The 20,447-nt window shown below is 39.1% G+C and overlaps 1 protein-coding gene across 5 annotated transcripts in view; it reads left to right on the forward strand.

The window, feature by feature from the left end:
- The window catches only part of FHOD3 (formin homology 2 domain containing 3), a 376,643-nt gene that overhangs the window by 243,041 nt on the left and 113,155 nt on the right, over positions 1–20,447 (forward strand). For all 5 annotated transcript variants that reach the window (XM_077182716.1, XM_077182714.1, XM_077182715.1 and 2 more), the window contains exons 7-9: positions 9,176–9,287; positions 15,985–16,079; positions 20,154–20,297. In XM_077182716.1, coding sequence (XP_077038831.1) covers positions 9,176–9,287; positions 15,985–16,079; positions 20,154–20,297 — 351 coding nt within the window. The remainder of the gene's footprint in view (positions 1–9,175; positions 9,288–15,984; positions 16,080–20,153; positions 20,298–20,447) is intronic.

The raw sequence follows: 20,447 nt of genomic DNA on the forward strand, positions 1-20,447 counted from the left end.
GGAGTGAAGATAAAGTCCTATCTGCAATTAAGTTCATAAAAACTCTTTTCCTCTCCCATTTTTTTTTTTGTATCACAGTTAAGGAAATATCAACTTGGCCCTGCCCAAGGAAAAGAAGTTGCTGAAATTGCCAATCTCTCAAACCTTTCCCGTTGCCAGAGGTTCAGCCCAATGACCATCTGTTGAGGACAGCACAGTTCAAGGCTAAAATCATACATCAATTTAGGGGGCTGGTGGGAAAGCTCTGCATGTAACTCCTTGGTCATAAGAAAAGAAAAAAAAAAAAAAGAAGACATGCCAAATGGCCTTAATCATATTTCCCTTATGCAGGCGCACAAAACCCATTCTTGTGATCCATTTCAGTTTGCAAACTCATTTCTAATGTGGAATTCTGATGCTGCATGGCTTCAAATCTTGTTGTTTATTATCTACTTACCTTACTGTTACCAAAATATGAAATCTCATTATTGCATCTATTGCTGAACATATCATCAGGGTAGTGTTCAATTTTTAATTTATTCTGCTGATCAGAAGCACGCATTTTATTTAATAGACATATGACTAATTCCTAAAGACCCATCAGGTCTAACTGTGACTTACAGACTTTAGGGTCATGGATTTGCTGGAACTACCAAAAAATGACCTAGTCAGGCAGTATGTTTCCAGATGCTAACTTGTGTTAGAATGACATTGTACATATCATAATATATTGTTGCTGTTGCTTTTGCATAAAGGTAGTTTAGCATGTACCCAACAGAGATTTTGCTATCTAATGAAAGGAAAAGACTTTACTAGACCATCTTGCTCTATGATCCATAACAGGAAAATGCTAGAAAACTGAGGCTGGACATAAATAAGGTGCATGTTTGTAGAAGACAAAAAGAGAATACAGAGGTCTGTTCCTTATCATGCTTGATAGCACGTTACACACAAGCATGAGTCTTACCAGAAATTGGTTCTCATGTTACTGTGGTTTCTCTCAAGCTAAGTGTTTTATACCTTATTTAAGATAATTCAATCACAATCTTTATCCAGACAGAGAAGACAGTGCTAGAGGTACTGATAGTGTTTATTTTCCTGGAGTCCTAAAAGATGCCAGTGTTTGGGAATGGTTAATAAAAGAATCAACAGATGATACAATGAAACTGCACTATTTAAAGAGAGAAGGAAAATTAAATCTGAGGGTAAATCTTTACAAGTGAAGCATAATTCCTAGTCTGGACAAAGGTTGATGGCAAATTTCCAGTGAAATATTTTTGGTTTGTGTTTTGCAATGGAAAAAACTAAAACTTTAATTGAAACCAAACCCTTTTGTTTCAGCAATATCTGAAAAAGCCAAGTAGAAAGGCATTTAAAACTGTGTAACACCTAATAGGCCTGTGGTTGGGCCCCTGACAAAGGTGCAAGGACACCAGCTCAGAAGTCACCTGAGGGTAAAGAAGTTTAATCCTTTTATGTCCTATAATCTCCAAGTCCTACCCTGTCCTCCTTTCTAGCTCAATAATTACATGTGATTTTTACACAATGAATAGTTCTTGTGGGAGACACTGGGGGGATTGGCCTGGTTGTAGGGGGGAAAAGCACAATGAGATTGCTCTCACTTTGTGTGTTGTCCCGGAGAGCTCTGAATGGTCTTTTATTTATCCTGTCATAAAACAAACAAAAAAAAGAGTCATTTTAGACTACTTTATGGGAGTAGAAAATCACTTCCCCACCTCTTCAAGATTGTCATTGATATTCCAAAAGGAGGAGAGGGGATTACTCAAAAAAACCCTGTAGCATTTCATGTTTTGTTCCAAACACTGCAGCCTCAGGTTTATTCAAACAGTGTCTGTCTGATGTGGCAATTGGTGCAAGAGAAATGCAGCTACATCAGTAGTTCATTAGAAGTGACTTAATACAGGGCTGATTTCTACCCCAAACATATTCTTTCAAAGCTCTCATCAGAACTGCATGTATTCATCTGAGTGCCACTTTGACCTGCAGTAGGCTTTGATTTGTTGTATGAGTTGCCTACTTCTGTGTACAGATGTTTTTTTCGTATTTCCCCCTTCTTCTTCTGGACCATGATTGATGGTGTACATCGTAATTTCCAGGCATGAACCTTTTTTTTCTTTCTTGTTGACCATTCACTAATCACTATTTGCTCATCCCTGTGTTTTGTTGGTAGGCCAGATGAATTTCTTTTTAATGACCTTCTTTCTCTTCATGTCAGAAGTCTCACCACAGATAAATGACAGATACACACCACATATGTAACAGTGTGCAGAACATGTAATCATTACCCAATATGTTTGCGAAGTTCTGAGAAATTTCATTTTCAGAATAGTAAATGAATGTATTTCTCTGCCATTCCTAACATTACACATTCTGTGGAGGAAAAAACCTTAAAGGAACATTTAGAATAAAAAGACTGTTGTTTAACTGATGGTTTTGGAGCATCTTGCATCTAAGCTTATAGGGGTTTTCAACTCAATCTAATTCCTTTCACAGCTTCAGTCCTGAGCTGGCAAAGCCCTTAGCAACAGTTCATTTGCCTTATTTAAGCATCCCTCTTTGAAGATTTGAGCAAAAATGGCTAAATATTAAAATGCAATCTGGCATTGTTTTAATATAAAACTTACAAAAATTGCTTAAAATATAGATATGGCATCACAGGCATTCTTATTTGTTCTATTGGTACACCAGCCCACGGAAACATAGATTGTTTAATAGTTAAATTCCTAATGATATAAAATGCCTAGGTGTTCACAGTATGTGAACGGGGGCAGTACGTAGAACGGGGGTTATTCACATGCTTTGTGCACACTGTATTTAACTGTTGCCTCCCAGCTTTGTGATCCTCCCTGTGCAGTGCATACCCTGTGACTTGGGCAGATGCTGTGTCTCTGAAAAGAAAGTGTAGAGTTGGCACCTGTTCATTGTGATCCATCAAGCAGCTTTCTGGGCCCTAGTACATTTGAATTCTTTCTTCCTCTGGTAAAGGAAGATTACACTAATTTACAACGTTTTGTTTGGTATTCTGTAGTCATTTGAATTTCTAAATTTTCCATCTTTAAAGATGCAGCTTTGAAGTTCTAATGGAAAATAAGGGTGATTGGAAGTTCTTGGCATAGGTGACGCAGAAGGATCTCATTCTTGTGATCATTCCTGCTTTCAGGAACTATGAATAAAAAGGAACTGAATTACTAAATAGACTTGTCACCTGTTTTTGGATTGAAGTAACTGACCTCAAATGTCAGTTTTGGACAAGAGAGAGACTAGAAAGAATTTGGGTTGTTTCTGCATTCTGTAAGGCATTTGCAAATCCTGGTATTAGGGAGCTTCAAATGTTTTACCCTCTAATGTCTTTCCCCTTGCTTGTTTGGCACCTCAAGCCCCAGTTTTGTCTGGGTTATGTAAGCACTCCTATTTCCAAAGCTCTTGCTGTAGCTGCTAAGGCTCTTTCCAGTGTTTAGCCAGCCCTGCATGCTTCTGAGACAGAGGTGGCTCTTCCTGCTTATGCACTCAGTGCTGGAGCTCTTGGTTGGCTTTCTGCAGTGCAGATGTGGGAAAGGTTCACTAAGATGTTGAATGCAGCAGAGACATTCTTTTACATAAATACGGGTGGACAGCATGTGAAATACTGAAATGACATTGTTGCAGAGATTTCAGAAAATTTAATTTAAAAAATAGTGGGATGTCATAGAATCACACAATGGAAAGGTTTGGGTTGGAAGGAAGCTGAAAGATCACATAGTTCCAACCCCTCTGCCATTGAGTTTACTTCCACTAGACAGTTTACTCAAATCCCCATCAAATCTGGCCCTGAAAACTTCCATGAATTGAGCATCCACAACCTCTCTGGGCAACCTGTTTCAGTGCCTCACCACCCTCACAGTGAAGAATTTTTCCTATCATATAACTATGATCTCTTTCAGTTTAAAGCCATTACCCCTTGTCTTCTTAAAAGCTGGGAAAATTACATGTGTTTCTTTTAGCATCACACCATTTGATTCTGTCTACTTATTCTGAATAAGAGAGTATGAATTGGAGCAGGCGTTAATCATGTGCCTTTGTGTGAATGAAGGTCAAACACATCTCAGGCTGGGCTGAGGGGAGCGCAGCCACCGAGGTGAAGGAAGTGCCTCTCCCTCTTTGGTGCTGATAAGGCAGCATCAGGAGTTCATGAGTCCAGTGTTGGCTCCTCAGTATGAGATAGATACTTATCTGCTGGAGCAAGTTCAGTGAGGCTCACTATGATGGTCAGATGGGGTAGAGCACATGCTATATGAGGAAAGGAACTGGATTTTTTTCACCTTAGATAAGAAAGAAAAATCTTATCAGGGCCATTCCAACTTAAATTATTACTCTGAGATTCTCTCAAGCTCACTATTTATATTTCCTTTTTTTTATTATTACAAAGGAAAACAATATAATAATATTTTATATTATGATATTACCATATAGTATTAATATTTATTTTATATATTTGTTGCTTATTATAATAAATAGCGTCTTTATATAGATACACTATATATATATGTATAACATATTTATTTAAATATATATATATCTTTAGTTATATATATATATATATATATATAAAACCTTCCATTCCAGGAAGATCTTTCCTCCTTTTGTGAACAGAAGGTAATTTTATTCCCTTGGAAAACATGAAATTGAGTCGAATTGCAGGTGCTGGTGGGATGCCAATGGGCTCTTCCTGCAGCACTAGATCTGAAGTTGGGGGCATCTTTGCACCCTACAAGAGAGAAGGGTTCCAGCTTCCCTATGCACTTCTCCCAGACAGACTGAGCACTGGTTGCACTGGGTGTTTCTTTAGCTGCAGCTCTGCCTGGCTGTATCCTAAAAATAGGATGAGTACCTGATCTACAGTAAATCCAAGTCTGCACCTGGATTAGGTTTCAGGGGATTTGGCTGGAGTAAATCTTTATTTAAAAATTCAATGCCTATTTCTCCTTTAAATTTGAATACTGTAAATCTGAAGTAGCTACATCTCCCCAAGTAAAATATTTTCATTCAATTTCCTTTTTACTTTCTTCCTTTTTAAGATGAAAAATAATTGAATCCGGAATGTTTCAATCTGAACTCTACAAATATTGCTTTGGTCTCTAAGTCAATGAACTTTGTGACAACATTCCTTGTAAAGGTTAAAGCCTTTCCAGACAAGTGATTAATAACTATGATAAGCCCTTGCATGAGACATGAGTTTTGCAGCCTGTTGTGTGGTATCCCTGTCTAAGTCTGTAATTGTCTAAATATAAAGAGATAAAAGGGAAAGGGATTGCCAAACTGCACTGTATAAGGTAAAGCGAGTCAGAGGGAAAAGGTTTATAATTTTTCTTCTTCCATTTACGTTGCTGGCTTGTTCTTATCTTCAGCCAGAAGATGCTAACATCATTTCCTCTCTATAAATTGGCTTGCACATGATACAAAAACACAACACGAACTTTATTTTCTAGCTTAATAGAAGTTCTGATGCTTCACTGTTTGGATATTCAAGAATCCTGATTTAATCTCAGAACTGTTAAAGAATTATTTTACCAAGCCAGTGAGTATGCATATTGTCTCAGTGAGCCTTCCTTTTTAACTAAGCAGTAATATTTAAATGGAATTTGGATTTAATTAGAACAACCAATGTTTCCAAAGTGATAGTAACAGGACTTTTTTTGATCTAGCATATCTACTTCTTTTGTTGCCTTTCTAGTCCTGTTTGAAGTAGAAGTGTGATTGGTCCATGGGTTTTGACAAAACTGTGACTATTGAAGCAGATTCAGAAAGCAGTTGTTCCCCTCTTCAATAGTAAATGAGTACCAGGAAAAAAATCCCACAAACAGTCTTAAAAGTTTTCATTAAGTTTTTAACAGCAGTTCAGATTATTTGTGATTCCCCTGCTTGTGAATGAAATATGGAATGTGTTTCTATTGCTCCCATTGCTATGCCACCTGGGTAAATCATGTGAAATGAAATTACAGTGACTGGCAAAAAGTCCCATGACTTCACAAAAGGAAGCAAGAAAATCAGTGAACAGCTGCTGTCTTTTCCTGTATAGCAATCCTCCAATTTTGAGATTGTTATTTTATTTGCAATCTAGCTATATAATTAATTGAAAAGTTATGTCGTGCAAACACATTTTAGAACTCACACAGGAAGCTGTGAGGATCTTTGGCAGTCAAATAGTTACTCACAAATGGGAACTTAGACCCACAGGTGGTCGCAAAGGGAACATTTAACAGATTGGACAGCATATGGGAGGCCACATTAAAAAAATTCCCTGTGCTTCAAATTGGTCCTGCTGCCAGGTATCCCTGAACAAACCTTTCAGAGACTGCTTGGTGCCAGAGTGGATAACTAGAGCTGGTTTTAGTGTGAGTATGTCAGGCTCTGGACTGTTTTTGTGTCTGGGTGTGACAGGCTACCAGATGTCTCAGAGGGGTTTTGGCTGGCTGAAGACTTCAGTTTCCTGGGGCAGTGCAGCTGCTCAATGACTGCCTGCTCCTGTCAAGAAGCACTGTTAATGCAGTTTAGAAAAGCACTGCAGGATGAGCATAAAGACTGTGTGGGTCATGGGTAGCTAGGTAAATCCTCAGCATAGGCATTGTGCAGCTTAGTCTAGGACTGCAGTGTTTTGCTTTTCCCCTTGCCCAAAGTGTCCAGAGCAGCAGGCAGGCTTAAAAGTACCCACAGGAGTCCCAAATGCCATTTTCTGTTAAGCAGGAAACAGCATTGTTTTAAATGCAGGTTTTCTCAAAGCTAGTGTTTGTGGTGGTGCAAGAAGAAAGCAGCCATGGTATGCACCTTCAGTGGAAAGCACATCCACTTCCAGGGCTGATTAACTCTTTTGTGAGGAGCTGGGTAAGCCCTGAAAATTTGCAGATTGACAATCTGAACTTAGAGTGTCCTTCTAGGACCTAAATAGCTTTCCAAATCGCTCCTTTTCTCCAGGACTGCTTCTGAGTGCCATTTATTCCTTACAAACCATCTGCTAGCTTGTGAAGCACAGGAAGCTGATACCTGCAGATAGCACCCGCAATCAGCCAGCTTGAGCCTTGGTCTGGTGCAAGTGCAGTGGGCTGCCCTGAGGCTGCTCAGGGTTTGCAGCGTGGCAGCTGCAGAGGGACCAGCTCCTCATTGCAGCAGCTGCCATGGCCTGCAGGCAACAATCTGAGCAAAGGTACTGCCAAAGGTTCTTCTTCCTGGAAAAACATTTGCAAAAATAGACTTAAGCCTGGTGTGTCCCCCACTGATTGCTGTCAAATGGGCACTTATGGGAACTTTGCCATGAAGGACTTCTGTGAGAATTCATCCCATTGGCACCACATGGTCGAGGCTTGAGGCTTTAAGAACCATCAAAAGTAATATCTAAGCTTTCCTTTCTAAGGAAAAAAACCCTAATCAGGTTGGTAGATAGTATGTAAGTACGAAGTATCTTAATGCTAGAATAGTTTATAGTAGTCTGGTATAACTCCTATTTACAAAGTAACTTTACAAAAAAAGTGGTGACTTTTTGGAAATTCTTTCAGTATGCTTATTAAACAATTGAACTTGATTCCTAAGAGAAATGTCACTGCAGACCAGCAACACCATGGTATTGGCCTGACAGGCAAATACATGGATGTACAGTGCAAATGTGGGGAAGTGATTTGTTGCGTTATCAGGTTTCAATTTCCTTTAATTTGACTACCCCATGTATCTATGAAGTATCAGTGCAGCAGTACAACTGCAAATTAGACTAACCAAGGGTCTTAAGGGACCTGGTCAGTTTTGTCACTGGGATTTCCTGGCTGTCAGCCCTAAAATTCAACAATTTGACAACACATAAAGCCAGAAAAAAGCCTAGATTCAACAGCAGAATATTTTGCATTGCTAGTAGTGCCATTGGGGGCATTAAGCTCAATTCTACATGAGTGGGTAAACCCCAAGAAACTAGGCAATTAGCTGGGATCACTGTTGACACTGAACTGTGTTAACAGCAGCAAGCTGCATTTTAGCTCATTACCTTCAAGTGAGCTCCAGTACATCTCCATGAGTGGCTGTGTGAGCACAGCAGCTTGAATCTATGCCTGTTGCACTTGCAGTCTTTTTTAGAATATAGACACAGTCACTGTCTTGTTACCATGTGTACATCTATGATATTATTAATAATTTTTTTTTTTTTGCTTCTTAGGATTTGTGTTAAGAGGACTTGAAAAAAAATTTGGAAATGGGAATTAGTCAATATTGACAGAAACTGTATAGTAATCCATTATTGAGATTGAAAGAGTAGCAAATTGAACCAGTACCAATTCCCGCAGTAAAAGCCTTCTCAGTATGCAGAGCCCTGCCTATTAAAAAATCCTCCCCTCAAGTAAAGAGTTGTTTTTTCATGTACCTGATCATGCCAAGTAATCACACTTGATTATCCCTAAAAATTCTTATTTAGCTCTTTTAGTCAAGTGATCCTCTCTGGAAATGGGAGCTCTGAGGTGAAATTGATAGAGTTTGACTACTGAATTCTAGTAGATCCATTTTACCAAAGACGAGTCTTTGATGAACACTCCCTCCTAAGGATGTTTAAAAACCTGAGTTAGAAAACTTGCAGGCAGAATGCTCAGTTCCAGTAAATCACACATTTTGTCACAGGGTGGGATAGTCGGAGATTAAACACACTTCCTCCTAAGTTGTGTTTATTAGTGAAGATCAATCTATTTAATAATTTAGGGATTAAACAGTAGCATTATAAGAAGAGAAGAAAGCATAAGGAGGAAATCATCCCATCATCCAGCATTTTGACAGGATTAAAGTCTCAGAGAAGAAGGAGGAAATAAATGTGTTGAAAAATAAAGAAATATATGTTTTGTTAGCTCAATAAGTTCTGTATATATCAAGCTTTGGGCAACAATGTTGGGGATATGCAGAGGTAGGATGTTCACCCTTTTGTTACTTGTGGCAGTATTAATACTTCACTTGTATTCATTATCTGCTGGGGATTCCCTAGGAGAGCACTGTCCAGTGAATGAAATTCTCAGCCAGCTGTTTATCTTCCATTTTCAGTGCTGTCACAGTTTAATCTCTTCTGTTTGTGTGTTACTACCAGATGTGGACCGCTGGGCTTGCCTCTTGCCCAGTGTCATTTCCCACAGCTGGGAATGCTGTGGTTTGGAGAATGACAAGTCACACTCTTTTCTTCCAGTTTCGCCTGGTGGTAAAGACAGCACTGAAGCTGCTGCTGGTGTTTGTGGAGTACACAGAGTCCAACGCACCACTTTTGATCCAGGCAGTATCCACTGTGGATGAAAAGAGAGGTGAGTAGCCTTACCAGGGGGTTGCAACATCCCAGCACCGCTGAGGTCAAGGTAGCATTTCATCACTGCTTTCAGTGGTCCTAGAGTTGCTGTCATTGATGCCTGCTTTGTCCAACATACCTTTTATTTCTTAAAAGCATGTTTTAATTATTCATATAATTTAAGGTTATTTTAAGAATTAATTATAATGGGAAAGTGAAGAGTGAAAACTGAAGAACTCCTTTACCTCCTGGGGTGCCAGAGTCATTGCCCTTTCCCTGCATCCACATGCTAAGTAAACCCCCCCTCCCCAATATCTTCCGACTCAGAGGCTCCTTTGGGCAAGACCATCTTTCCACTTCCTTCTGGGAAGCAGCAGTCTGATTTAGAAGAGAAAATGATATCTAATCAGTGTAATCCCTTTGAAGAGAAAGACGAGGTCAGTAATAGTACAGGCTTTATAGTAAAAGCAAAACCATCTGTTGTTACATTAAAATAAAGCCCTTGAGCAGATATTATACTATGAAATCTGTTACCCTTCAGGCTCATGAAAAATACTTGAATATGTATACTGTATTTTTTACAAATAAATAGAACAAAAATGGTTCTTTCTTCTTCTTCCCACAAAGCCATCACTAAGCTCCTGGGGCATTCTCTCTTGATGCAAAACATTCCTTTGCCTCAAGGAGAGTTTTTGAGGTTAGGAGATCCATTGTTGTGGTCTCAAACATGGAGGTTGAAAGCGAGCTTCCCTCCGTGGAGCAGCTGCCTCCATACTCAACTTGTCTGAGAGACTTGATATGGTAAAAGTGAAACAAGAAAATGTTGGGGGCTGAGGAGAAAGGTGGTGCCAGAAATAGAAAAAAGGAGCCAGATTTTGCTTTCAGTTATCAGAATGGGTTGAAAAGAAAAAACCCAAATTATCTCTAATAGCAAGGAAGCAGGCTGGGGCAATTCAAAACAGCAAATTCTGCAGATTGGCTTTCTGTTTTAAATTAAAAGCAGTAAACCTTACAATGCCATAAGCATAAATATGATTATAATATTCATGTACCTGTGAGCACTGTGACTCCCTCTTTTCATTCTTAATATTTCATCAGCTTTCTGAGCTCACTGGCATTCTCAATGAATTCAAAATGCCTTATATCTACTAACATGTTAGTAAGGTCATTATTAAAGAAAAAGGAGAAACAGAGTATTCCCTTCTCTGTCTGTAAAGCAGTCTTAGGCAATCATTTAAATGCCCCAATGTAATAAAACAAGTAACAACACAAGACTTGAAAAAACTGATGGATATAGCTAGATGAGGATATGTTAAGAGCATAATGAGAGGTTTTACAGGAATTCTCATACCTGTGCTTTAGTAGATTATTTTATGAACTCTTGCAAATACCTTAACCCAAATACCTAGTTTTTCCTTCTTCCTATTTTTTTAAATTATTTTCATTAAGCAGTTGTACTTAGCTCCTTAAGAGATTCTTTTTCTGGTTTTATATTTAGTTCCCTTTTTAGGTCATCAATATAATAGAGTCACAGAGTCATTTCGGTTGGAAAAGACTTTTAAGACCATTGAGTTAAACCATTAACACAGCACTGCCAAGTTCATCACTAAACCATGTCCCTCAGTGCTACATCTGCATGTCTTTTAAATACCTCTGGAGATGGTGACTCCACCACTTCCCTGGGCAGCCTGTTCCAGAACCTGACAACCCTTTTGGTGAAAAAAATTCTTCCTAATATCCAACCTAAACCTCCCTTGATGCAACCTGGGGTAATTTCCTCTCATCCTGTCATTTGTTAACCAGGAAAACCCCCACCTGGCTACAGCTTCCTTTCAGGAATTGTAGAAAGAAGTAAGGTTCCCCTGAGCCTCCTTTTCTCCAGGCTAAAGAACCCCAGCTCCTTCAGTCACTCCTCATAAGGCTTGTGCTTCAGACCCTCACCATCTTAATTGCCTTTCTCTGGACACTCTCCAGCACCTCAATGTCTTTCTTGCAGTGAGGGGCTCAAAACTGAACACAGGATTCAAGATGAGGCCTCACCAGTGCTAAGTACAAAGAGACAATAACTTCCCTGGTGCTGCTGTCCACACTATTCCTGATACAGGCTACATGCTGGCTCATGTTCAGCTACTGTTGACCAGCACTCCCAGGTCCTTTTCTGACAGGCTGCTTTCCAGCTGCTCTGCCCCAGCACTGCACGTGGCTGTACACCCATGTACCAGGGCCTTGCTGATTGTCATACAACTGGCTTTGTCCCATTGATCCTCCCTGTCCAGATTCCTCTGAAGAGATTTGTTGCCCTTCAGCAGATCAACACTCCCATCTAACTTGGTGTCACCTGCAAACTGACTGAGGGCCCTCAGTCCCCTCATCCAGGTCATTGATAGCAATATTAAACAGGAGTGGCCCCAACATTGAGCCCTGGGGCACCCTAAGAGTGATCATCTGCCTGCTGAACTGAACTCCAGGCACTACCACTCTCTAGGCCAACCATCCAGTCAGTTTTCTACCCAGTGAACAGTGCACCAACTCAAGCCATGAGCAGCCAGTTTCTCCAGAAGAATCCTGTGGGATACAGTGTCAAAGCCCTTCAATTTTAGATGTGCATATGCTATGTTTTAATTTATAATTTTAAATTAGTGGCCTATAAATGAGAAGTACCTGCTTTTAATGACTGATGAAACAAAGCAGAAAAAGAGAAAAAAGCAATATGCCTTTTCTTGAGCCATTGTCATAAATCTTGCAGGTATGTAATTAAGTTCAGCACTGCTTTGATAAAAGTTCCATGTTTCATGTACATACAAGGTGATGAGATATGACATAATTCTTCAACATGTGTAGCACACATTATTAACTTCTAGAACCCCATATTAACTCAGCCTGGTTTCAAAATGATCCCAGCTGTGGTTTCTATGTGTGAGTACATCCATATGCAAACTGGAGTGCATAGATCCATGGAAGTACTGGCTTTACTCTGAGGTACAAGCAGACCATTCATGAGTAACTGCATGGCCCTCATCATGTAGGAATTAGCTTCTCCTTGCACTTCCATTTAGCTGCTCCCTTCTCCCATGCTTTTTGTTTCAGAACTCTAGAGGAATTTGGTCTCTTTTCAGTTTAAGCATACGATTGCAAAGGCTCTGGGAAGTGGAGCTGGCATTGTACTCTGCTGTCTAGGGCTTCTTTATCACAATCATATTTTAGGATAGAGATTAGAGCCAAATGGCCCTCATTATCTGTTCTTGGCTTTTCCTGCAATTTCATTCATAGTTATATTCTGCTAAATTAACTCACACACTGTAGGTATGATGGAAAGATATAAGTTCATTCAAATATAAATAGGCAGAAGTACAAGATGTCAAGGTCTTTACAAAAGTATCTCTACCTTTCCAGACTATAGCTGCTGGAGACAGACACTCTCTAAGCTGATGGCAGTTCTCATGCAAGGTTCTGCCCTTGTGCAAGATATTTCATGCTTTATACAAACTGTGCAGCTGTTTTGTAGTTCTAGTGTCAAGGTTTTGTGTATGACATGAACAAAAACATTCAAATAAATATGTAAAAGCATTCAAAGAGGAAACTGAGAAAAGACTGAGACTTAAAACAATGGGCAATGTCATTCTGAAAGTATACGGAATTAATTTAATATTTGCTTAATTGTTGCAGTGTCATTGTTCTTTGTCTATACACCATTCATGGTTACTCATAACACTGCAAGTACCGTCAGAGTTGAAACTGCAGCCTACCTGTCAGAATAGCTGTGACAAAGAGCTCTTCCAAGTGACAAGCCCCTGAAGGGCAGTCAAGCAGTTCTCATTTTACCCATTAGGAGGCAGGAAAACACACAAAACTCAGTCTCTGGTGCTTCACTTCACTGAGCCTGTTTCATCACTCCCATTGATTTTGCAACAAAATCTTACCCATCTGCTCCCAGAAAAATCACTCGATTCTATATCATCAATCTTCTAGATCATCATTTTTCTACATCAGGATCTGGTGAAGGAAGACATTCACCTGTTCCCTAACTAGAATCAAGAGGAGGCAGTACTATCAATGACTTTGGCAGACCTACTCCAATATGTACAAGATGAAACCTTTATTTTCAAATGCAGTTTTCCTCATTATGATCTTAATCTGAACAGGTCTCTTTTCACTTTAAGCATGCTGGACTGCACAGGCTCTGGAAGGGGGAGCTCTGAAAGGGGGAGCTGAGCTGGATCTGTGTATGTCCCATGCTGTATGGATCATAGGTTGGAAACTACAGATTCTCATTATATATGTGGAAGAATATTAACCCAAGGACAGCAAGGCAGTAAGCTCATGGTGCAACTTCCACAGGAGAACTGCCTTATCCTGGGTGGGTAGTAGATGGCCTCACAGCTATTTCCACGTTCACTTCTTGGCTGTTCAGATTGAGATCAAAATGGAGGAAATAACATTTGAAAGAAAGGTTTAACCTGGTACAAACTGGAATAGCTCTGTCAAAGTTATTGATAGTACTGCCTCCTCTTGACTGTAGTTAGGGAATAGATGAAGAATTTGGAATTTAAGCCTAGATTTTGGAAGTTTAGTAGCAGAAGCATAAAGAAAGCCTTTGAAAGATAGACGAGCTGTTACAGGGCTGCGTTACTAGCAGGTGTGTCCAATCGACAATATTTTTTAAAAATTATATTCTGAAATAAAATAGCAGCATTGCTAGAAGAATATTATATATCATCCTTGCAGGAAAACAGCAAGGTGACCATGAAATTATTATTTTATGATAATGAAGAATTATTGAGAGATTCAGGGAACAAATAAAAACAAACACATGGATGCTGCTCAAAAAATAAACCAGGATTGTTCAAATAAGAGTAGAACCTGCCTGCAATAACAAAGGACTCTCATTGAATAATTCAGTGGATTAAATAATTATGTTTTTATGTTGTTATCAACTCACTGTTTTTCCAAATGGCATTATTATGAGTCAGACTTGCATGGTCTCCCCATTTTGTTTCTCTTTCCTATTTCCTTCCATTTTTCATTTTTTTTCACTGAAAACCACAGGAAAACATTTTTGTAGTGAGAATATCATTCCTGCTGATCATATATCATTTGCAAGCTGAGTGAATTTGTTCCACATGACTTTTGAACATATACTGCACAAAATGTCTGGCAATATAGAGAATCTGGTAAAGAGGTGTCTAGTGTATTTTCATTACAGACATGTATTTGAATTAGTATTTAATTAGGAATGCATATAGATACATCTGGAGATCTGAGAGTGAATCCCCTTCCTCCTTTGATTTTGCTTAAGATAAAAAAGCCCTGACCGTGTAGTAAAGATCAGAGACTGTCTGAGGGGGAAGAAAAAAAAGGAGAAATATTGCTGTCTGCACATTCACTTTTAGACAGGTTTTTCCACACAGTGCATTGCCATTGCCTTGAAAATGCAGATCCTTGGTTAGCAGAGATTTTATGTCTGTGTAGCAGGGTACCTATCTGATACCATCTGTAATAAGCAAGGGCTGTTACAGGGTAATACAGAGTTTAGACCTTGGGGTGACTGATCAGTCAGCGACAGGTGGCTGTGATGGCACGTTTGCATTTTTCTGCCTGATTATACTCAAACTCTCATCATCTATATAGTGTTCAGGGGATGTGGGCTGTTGGAATACTCTGCATGTTTCCCTCTGAAACTGAAAGACTATCACAGTTATGTTGTGTAGTTGAATTGAGTGTAACTCGGGGCTAAGGTTAGCTCTCTGCTTTTGGTGACTGGATTTATAAGTCCTCCTCACCTTTAACTTTATTCTAAACAAACACTGGATTGCAGTCTTTCATTATTTATTTCAGTTTCCCTAGATAAAATTTGGTACATAGAGCCATCTTGCCATTCAGTCAAGTGAGATAGGACAGTTTTACAAGCTACCTTTCACACAAGAGGGTGAGTCTGGGTAGTGTGTTGCTTGCCTGATGTTTTTAGCACAATAACTCACTAAACTGTTTGGGTTTAGGTATCAGAGAAATATGTACATTCAAATCAACATGCAAATCAAGCAAGTAACTAAAAGCACAAATTTTGACCTTTCTTATTGAAAAATGAGAGAATCATATATGAAAGTTCTGTAGGTGGGTTTCCTATTAAAGTATTTTGGGAACGAGCCACAGCAAAATTCTTTTCCCTCATTGATCGTTTCTTTTGTCCAAGACATATAGCCTGTAATTTGAGAAAACTGTTTCTCTGCCACAATGTTTTGTTAACCTGCCTTACCTTAATGCAGCACAACTCAGCAATAGCACTAGAAATAGGAGCAGCAGGCACACTGAAAGCACAGCACGTAGGTCTCTCCTGAAGATTTATCAAAGCCTGTGTGAACCTATGATAGGCTGGGTAAAATTCCTGTCACCTGATTTTCAGAATTTTGGTGTCAGTCACTCTGTGATAACAAAGTACAGTGTGCTGTGCTCCCTTTATCATCAAGGGAGAGAAGTTGGTGCCTTTGTAGAGAGTCCACCTGCCATATTTTATATCCCTGCAATAGGCTGGACTGTAGTTTTCACTGTCTACGTTAAATTTACTCTCAGGGGAGCAGAAGAGACTGTAGACAAAGCTGGTCTGCTTGAGCTTTCACTGGCCACATATTCCAAATTGTGCCACTTTGTGGATAACTAGAAGCTTTTTATGTAGCTTCCCATTTTGATCACCATAACCAAAGTTTCTGCTTTTCCTCTAGGAGCCAAGCCATGGTCCAACATCATGGAGATACTGGAGGAGAAGGATGGGGTTGATACGGAACTACTGGTTTATGCAATGACCTTGGTTAACAAGGTTTGTTTACTTTGTTGGCATGACTGGTGCAGATAATATTGGTGTTCTCAATTGTGTAATGAACTTCCCTGTTGAGAGTATGTGATAGAAGAGACCTGTCACAGAGAAGCTGCAGGACAAGCTGTGATCAATCAGCACACTCCTGTTACTTGTGCTGCAGCCACCCAGAGGCAGCAGCCAGGAGCAGAGGTGTTATTCTGGGGGATGTTGTGTGGAATTGTGGTCTGACACGGCTCCTCTCCCAGTGCTGACAACGCTGTGCTAAAGGAAAACACGACAAAGTAACTCAGCAGATTATCCAAGGGAGAAGGAAAGCAAGTGCTGGTGAAAAAATCACATGCTCACAAAGGCTTGTATCATGCACAGTTTTCTAGTTCATATAGTTTATTTTTTTTTTTTTTGCTGTGATATAAATATGATGAATTTAACAGGTCTGAGTGCTAGTAAGCGTGCTTCTGCTTAAAAAAGTAAGGTTACATTTTTTTTCTGATTTCCTTATATTTTTTGGTGACTGGATTTATGAGTTATAGTTTTGCAGTAAAGTCAAATATTTTATGAAATATTGGCTTATGCTATTGGGAGGGAGAAAATAGAAAGTTCTTGAAAGTTAGAAATTTATAATTGTAAATTCCTTAAAAATCAGCATCTAGTCACAGACAAATTTTAGGGGGAAGGAGTACTAAAATTAATGATTAATTTTTTTAAGAGCACAGAAAGCCAGCATACTCTTGGCAAACAAAATAATTGTGTGGTTTATGGTTATACTTAATAGGGCAGAGTATTAGGAAATATTATTATTACTTATTGTATTCACTTGAAAATGCTGATTTTGTTTGTGGGGGTTATACACCAAGCTGCCAGTTTATTGGGCTCTTGGCTACATTATTGGAATTGTGGGTTGCTTTTTTGTTGGATTTTTGTTAGTTTTTGGGTTTTTTTAATAAAATTATTTCTTAATGGCAGATATTTTCCAGCAAATATGTCTGAGAAGGACCAACCTTTCCTGGTGATATTACTGATCTTAGTGTACTTATGCTTAGAGTCACCTTTGCTCCTGATTCCACAGCAGTAAGGTTCCTCTTGAGTTTAAAAGACCACCTCCACCTTACTGCTGTACTCTTTCTGAAAAGCATCACCAGTTATACATGCTTCTTTCTGTATCTGCTATTAAAGCCAAGGTGATCCATCATTAATGTCTCTGCTTTCCACCTTGTTTTGTGTACTGATTCCTCATTCTGAGATAGTTCTCTTCATCATTTGCACAGTTGTAACCTACCTGGTGTTTGACTTCCTCAAAGGTTTTTATTATCCTATAGTTGATTCCATTAGTCTGAGTTTTTCAGTACATTTAAAGCTATTTTTAGGAGGAGGTAGTTCTTTAAAAACATCCAAAAAGAAAAAGCATGTCACAGTCAAAGAAGCAAGGCAGTTATGAAGATCAAGGAAGAGAGGAATCCCACAAATCCACACTTATAATTATGATCTGGCTTATGGGCAGCTTTATGATGTTTTTAATGGGATATTTTTCATGATTATAGAGAAAACAGCAAGCAGCATGTAACAGCTGTAATTTTTTTTACCCCAAAGAGAATACAAAGAAGGCTCAGATGGTTTCAGCTTCTCTAGACAAGGAAATGTCAAAATTTTCAGTGCAGGCAGAGTCCTCATGAAGGATTTGTCTTAAGGAAGCATGTCTGTACTCTTTTTTCTTTCTCCATGTACTCATTCACAGACTGTGTTCCTTCCTGCTCCAAAGCAGAAAACATATCTGCCCAGACATAAGAATTGCTCTAGTCCTTTTATCTTCTCCCTCTCTTTTGTTGATGCTTAACCAATTTAGTTATGCCAATATTTTATTAACCCTCTCTTAATTTGTGAGGATTTAGGTATTAATGAATTTCTTAGATGAGAGTGATCCCAGTGCAGATACTTCTGGTTATGCATAGTTCCAGTATAACCTTTGTTATTTTTCTTGGAGTAGTTAGAAATTGAATTTGATATGCTTTAGGCTCTGAAAGTGAATCTGTGAGTGCAACGACAAACCATGCAAAGGAAAAATATTCTATTGTCCAGTTCTGGTCAACAACATGCAGTGAAAATTGGATTTACACTGCTGTGTGATTTAAAATGATAATAACCAATAAAAGGCTGCTGACAGCAGCAGTTGCCAGTAAATACTATCTTATGCTGCTGTTTTTCCAGTCTACAGCTTGCCTTACCTTGGATTTTAAAAAAGCTGTACTTGAAGGTGGGTGATCTGCATATCAACATGAAGATAATTTCCTGTTATTTTAGGAAGTAAATGCTCAGAAGATCTGACTGTTCCTCCACTGTTTTGCAGATAAACATCACATCCTACTGTACATGAAGGCATTTTGGTCAGAATAGTTGCTGTCCATGTCTTTCATTTGCAACTGAAAGCCTCATAGTTGAACACTTTTCTATGATAATAGTTCCACATCCAAGTTAAAGTTCCACTGAATGTGCAGTATGAGAACTTCATTTGCTGAATCCTCAAATTTTTACTCAATGCTAGGTGTCAGTTTAGGAAGGAACAAAATAAACGTGGTACCTGTTTTCAGCACTACTCAGGATGTTTTAGTTTCATAGTCTTCAGTGGGTTCTAAACAAAATGCTGTCCTCGAAAGAGAGAAATTTCTAATTAAAGCCTGAACATATAACCTTAACACTTAATTGATCTTTGTGCTAAGAATTCCTGTTGTGGTGGATTTCACCAGTTAATAATCCTGTAATGACTGAAGAAAATGTTGCTGTGTTGTGCTAATTAGAACAAAAAATGTACTTTGTTGGTGCACATATTTCAGTGGCTTACATCACAGGAAAGAGGTGCTTTAACAAGACAGCTATGTCAGCTGCCCATTTCTCTCATTAGTCATGTAGTCATGTCGTCCAGATCCATTTTTCTGAATGTAAAGGTTCTTGGTGTAGGGAGGCAGCCTAGAGGGGCTCCTATTTTCTGCACTCTGCTGCTCAGAGCCACCTTGGAAAAGATGGGCTCCAGAAAAACAGCATTCACAAAGCACAGTTCATCCCAGGCATGAGAGGATGTAACTCTCCTTGGAGAGAGCCTGGGTTTTGCATCTCTTTGCCTTGCTCTTTCTCTCCTCTGCTGGGAATTTAGATAAATTACTTAGCTAATTGAATGGGAGAGAGGAAACTACTTCAGAGTAAACCTCTCTGATGAGCTAATCCAGAAAATCTGTGTTGCTTCCAGCCTGCACTCTCAGGTATTTTGCAGCAGCAGCTCTGCATAGACTGGTTCCTATGGCGAGGGATGTCCTTGCCCTGCAGGTAGGTGGCACGGTGTGTTCAGGTGTTTCTGCTCAGCATGTGCAGGATTAAACTAGTCTTTCTGCATCATGCATAAAGAGCAGTAAAAAATCAGCACAAACTCACTGGGAATCAGTAGCAAGCTGGAATAGGAATTAAGAAGTCAGTGTACCTTTAATAAGACTTTTTAATTTGAAAGGGAGCAGTGGAGTCACTATCTCTGTACAAATCAATTTGTGCTCAGGGAAGATGACTATTGCTGCAGGTGTGGAGGACAGTAAGCACATGGTGCAGGATATTTCCTGCTATTCTGACATCACATGGCTGTGCATTGGGCTTTTTCTTCTTAAGGCTAAACCTAAAAGAATCAGTAGGAAATGAGCTTTACTCTTTTAGCTAAGCATTTTGGGGTTTTTTTCTCCCTCTTTGCTTTTATCCCTGTGTTTGATGGTTTAACATTCTCTGTTCTTTAAGTCTGCACTTGAATGCAGCCAGAAAGAATCCATCTGTGTGTTTTAAAGACCTACATTTTCCATACTTTTTTGTATAAAATAACAACATTGATTTGTTTTGCCAATTTTTTGTTTTTCTGCACAGTGCAGAGAGTTGTTTGTTAAAAGCTGTGTCACTTGTTTTTTATTTTCTATCGGTGTCTCTAATCCCACATCATGGGTTTTACTTTATTGAAATCATACATAGCACCACTTGCCACCCACTTTTAAAATCCTTTGTTTAATTCTTTTCAAAACAAACAGATTTAAATGTTTTTCCTTTGATTCTTAGACGCTGTCAGGATTGCCAGATCAAGACTCTTTCTACGATGTGGTGGACTGTCTGGAAGAGCTAGGCATCGAAGCTATTTCACAGAGACACTTGAACAAGAAAGGAACAGACTTGGACTTAGTTGAGCAATTTAACATTTATGAGGTAACATAACATGCCCTGTTTTATGCATCTTACAGCTTGTGCAAACTTCAAAGCTGAGAGGAGGGGGGGAATGTAACCTAGGTGAAATTTGGTTATCTCTCCTATTTTAAAAGAAAAACATCTGGTTGCTGTAAGTATTGTACACATTTG

The sequence above is a fragment of the Agelaius phoeniceus genome, chromosome 1, assembly GCF_051311805.1.
Source record: "Agelaius phoeniceus isolate bAgePho1 chromosome 1, bAgePho1.hap1, whole genome shotgun sequence".
Lineage (NCBI taxonomy): Eukaryota > Metazoa > Chordata > Aves > Passeriformes > Icteridae > Agelaius > Agelaius phoeniceus.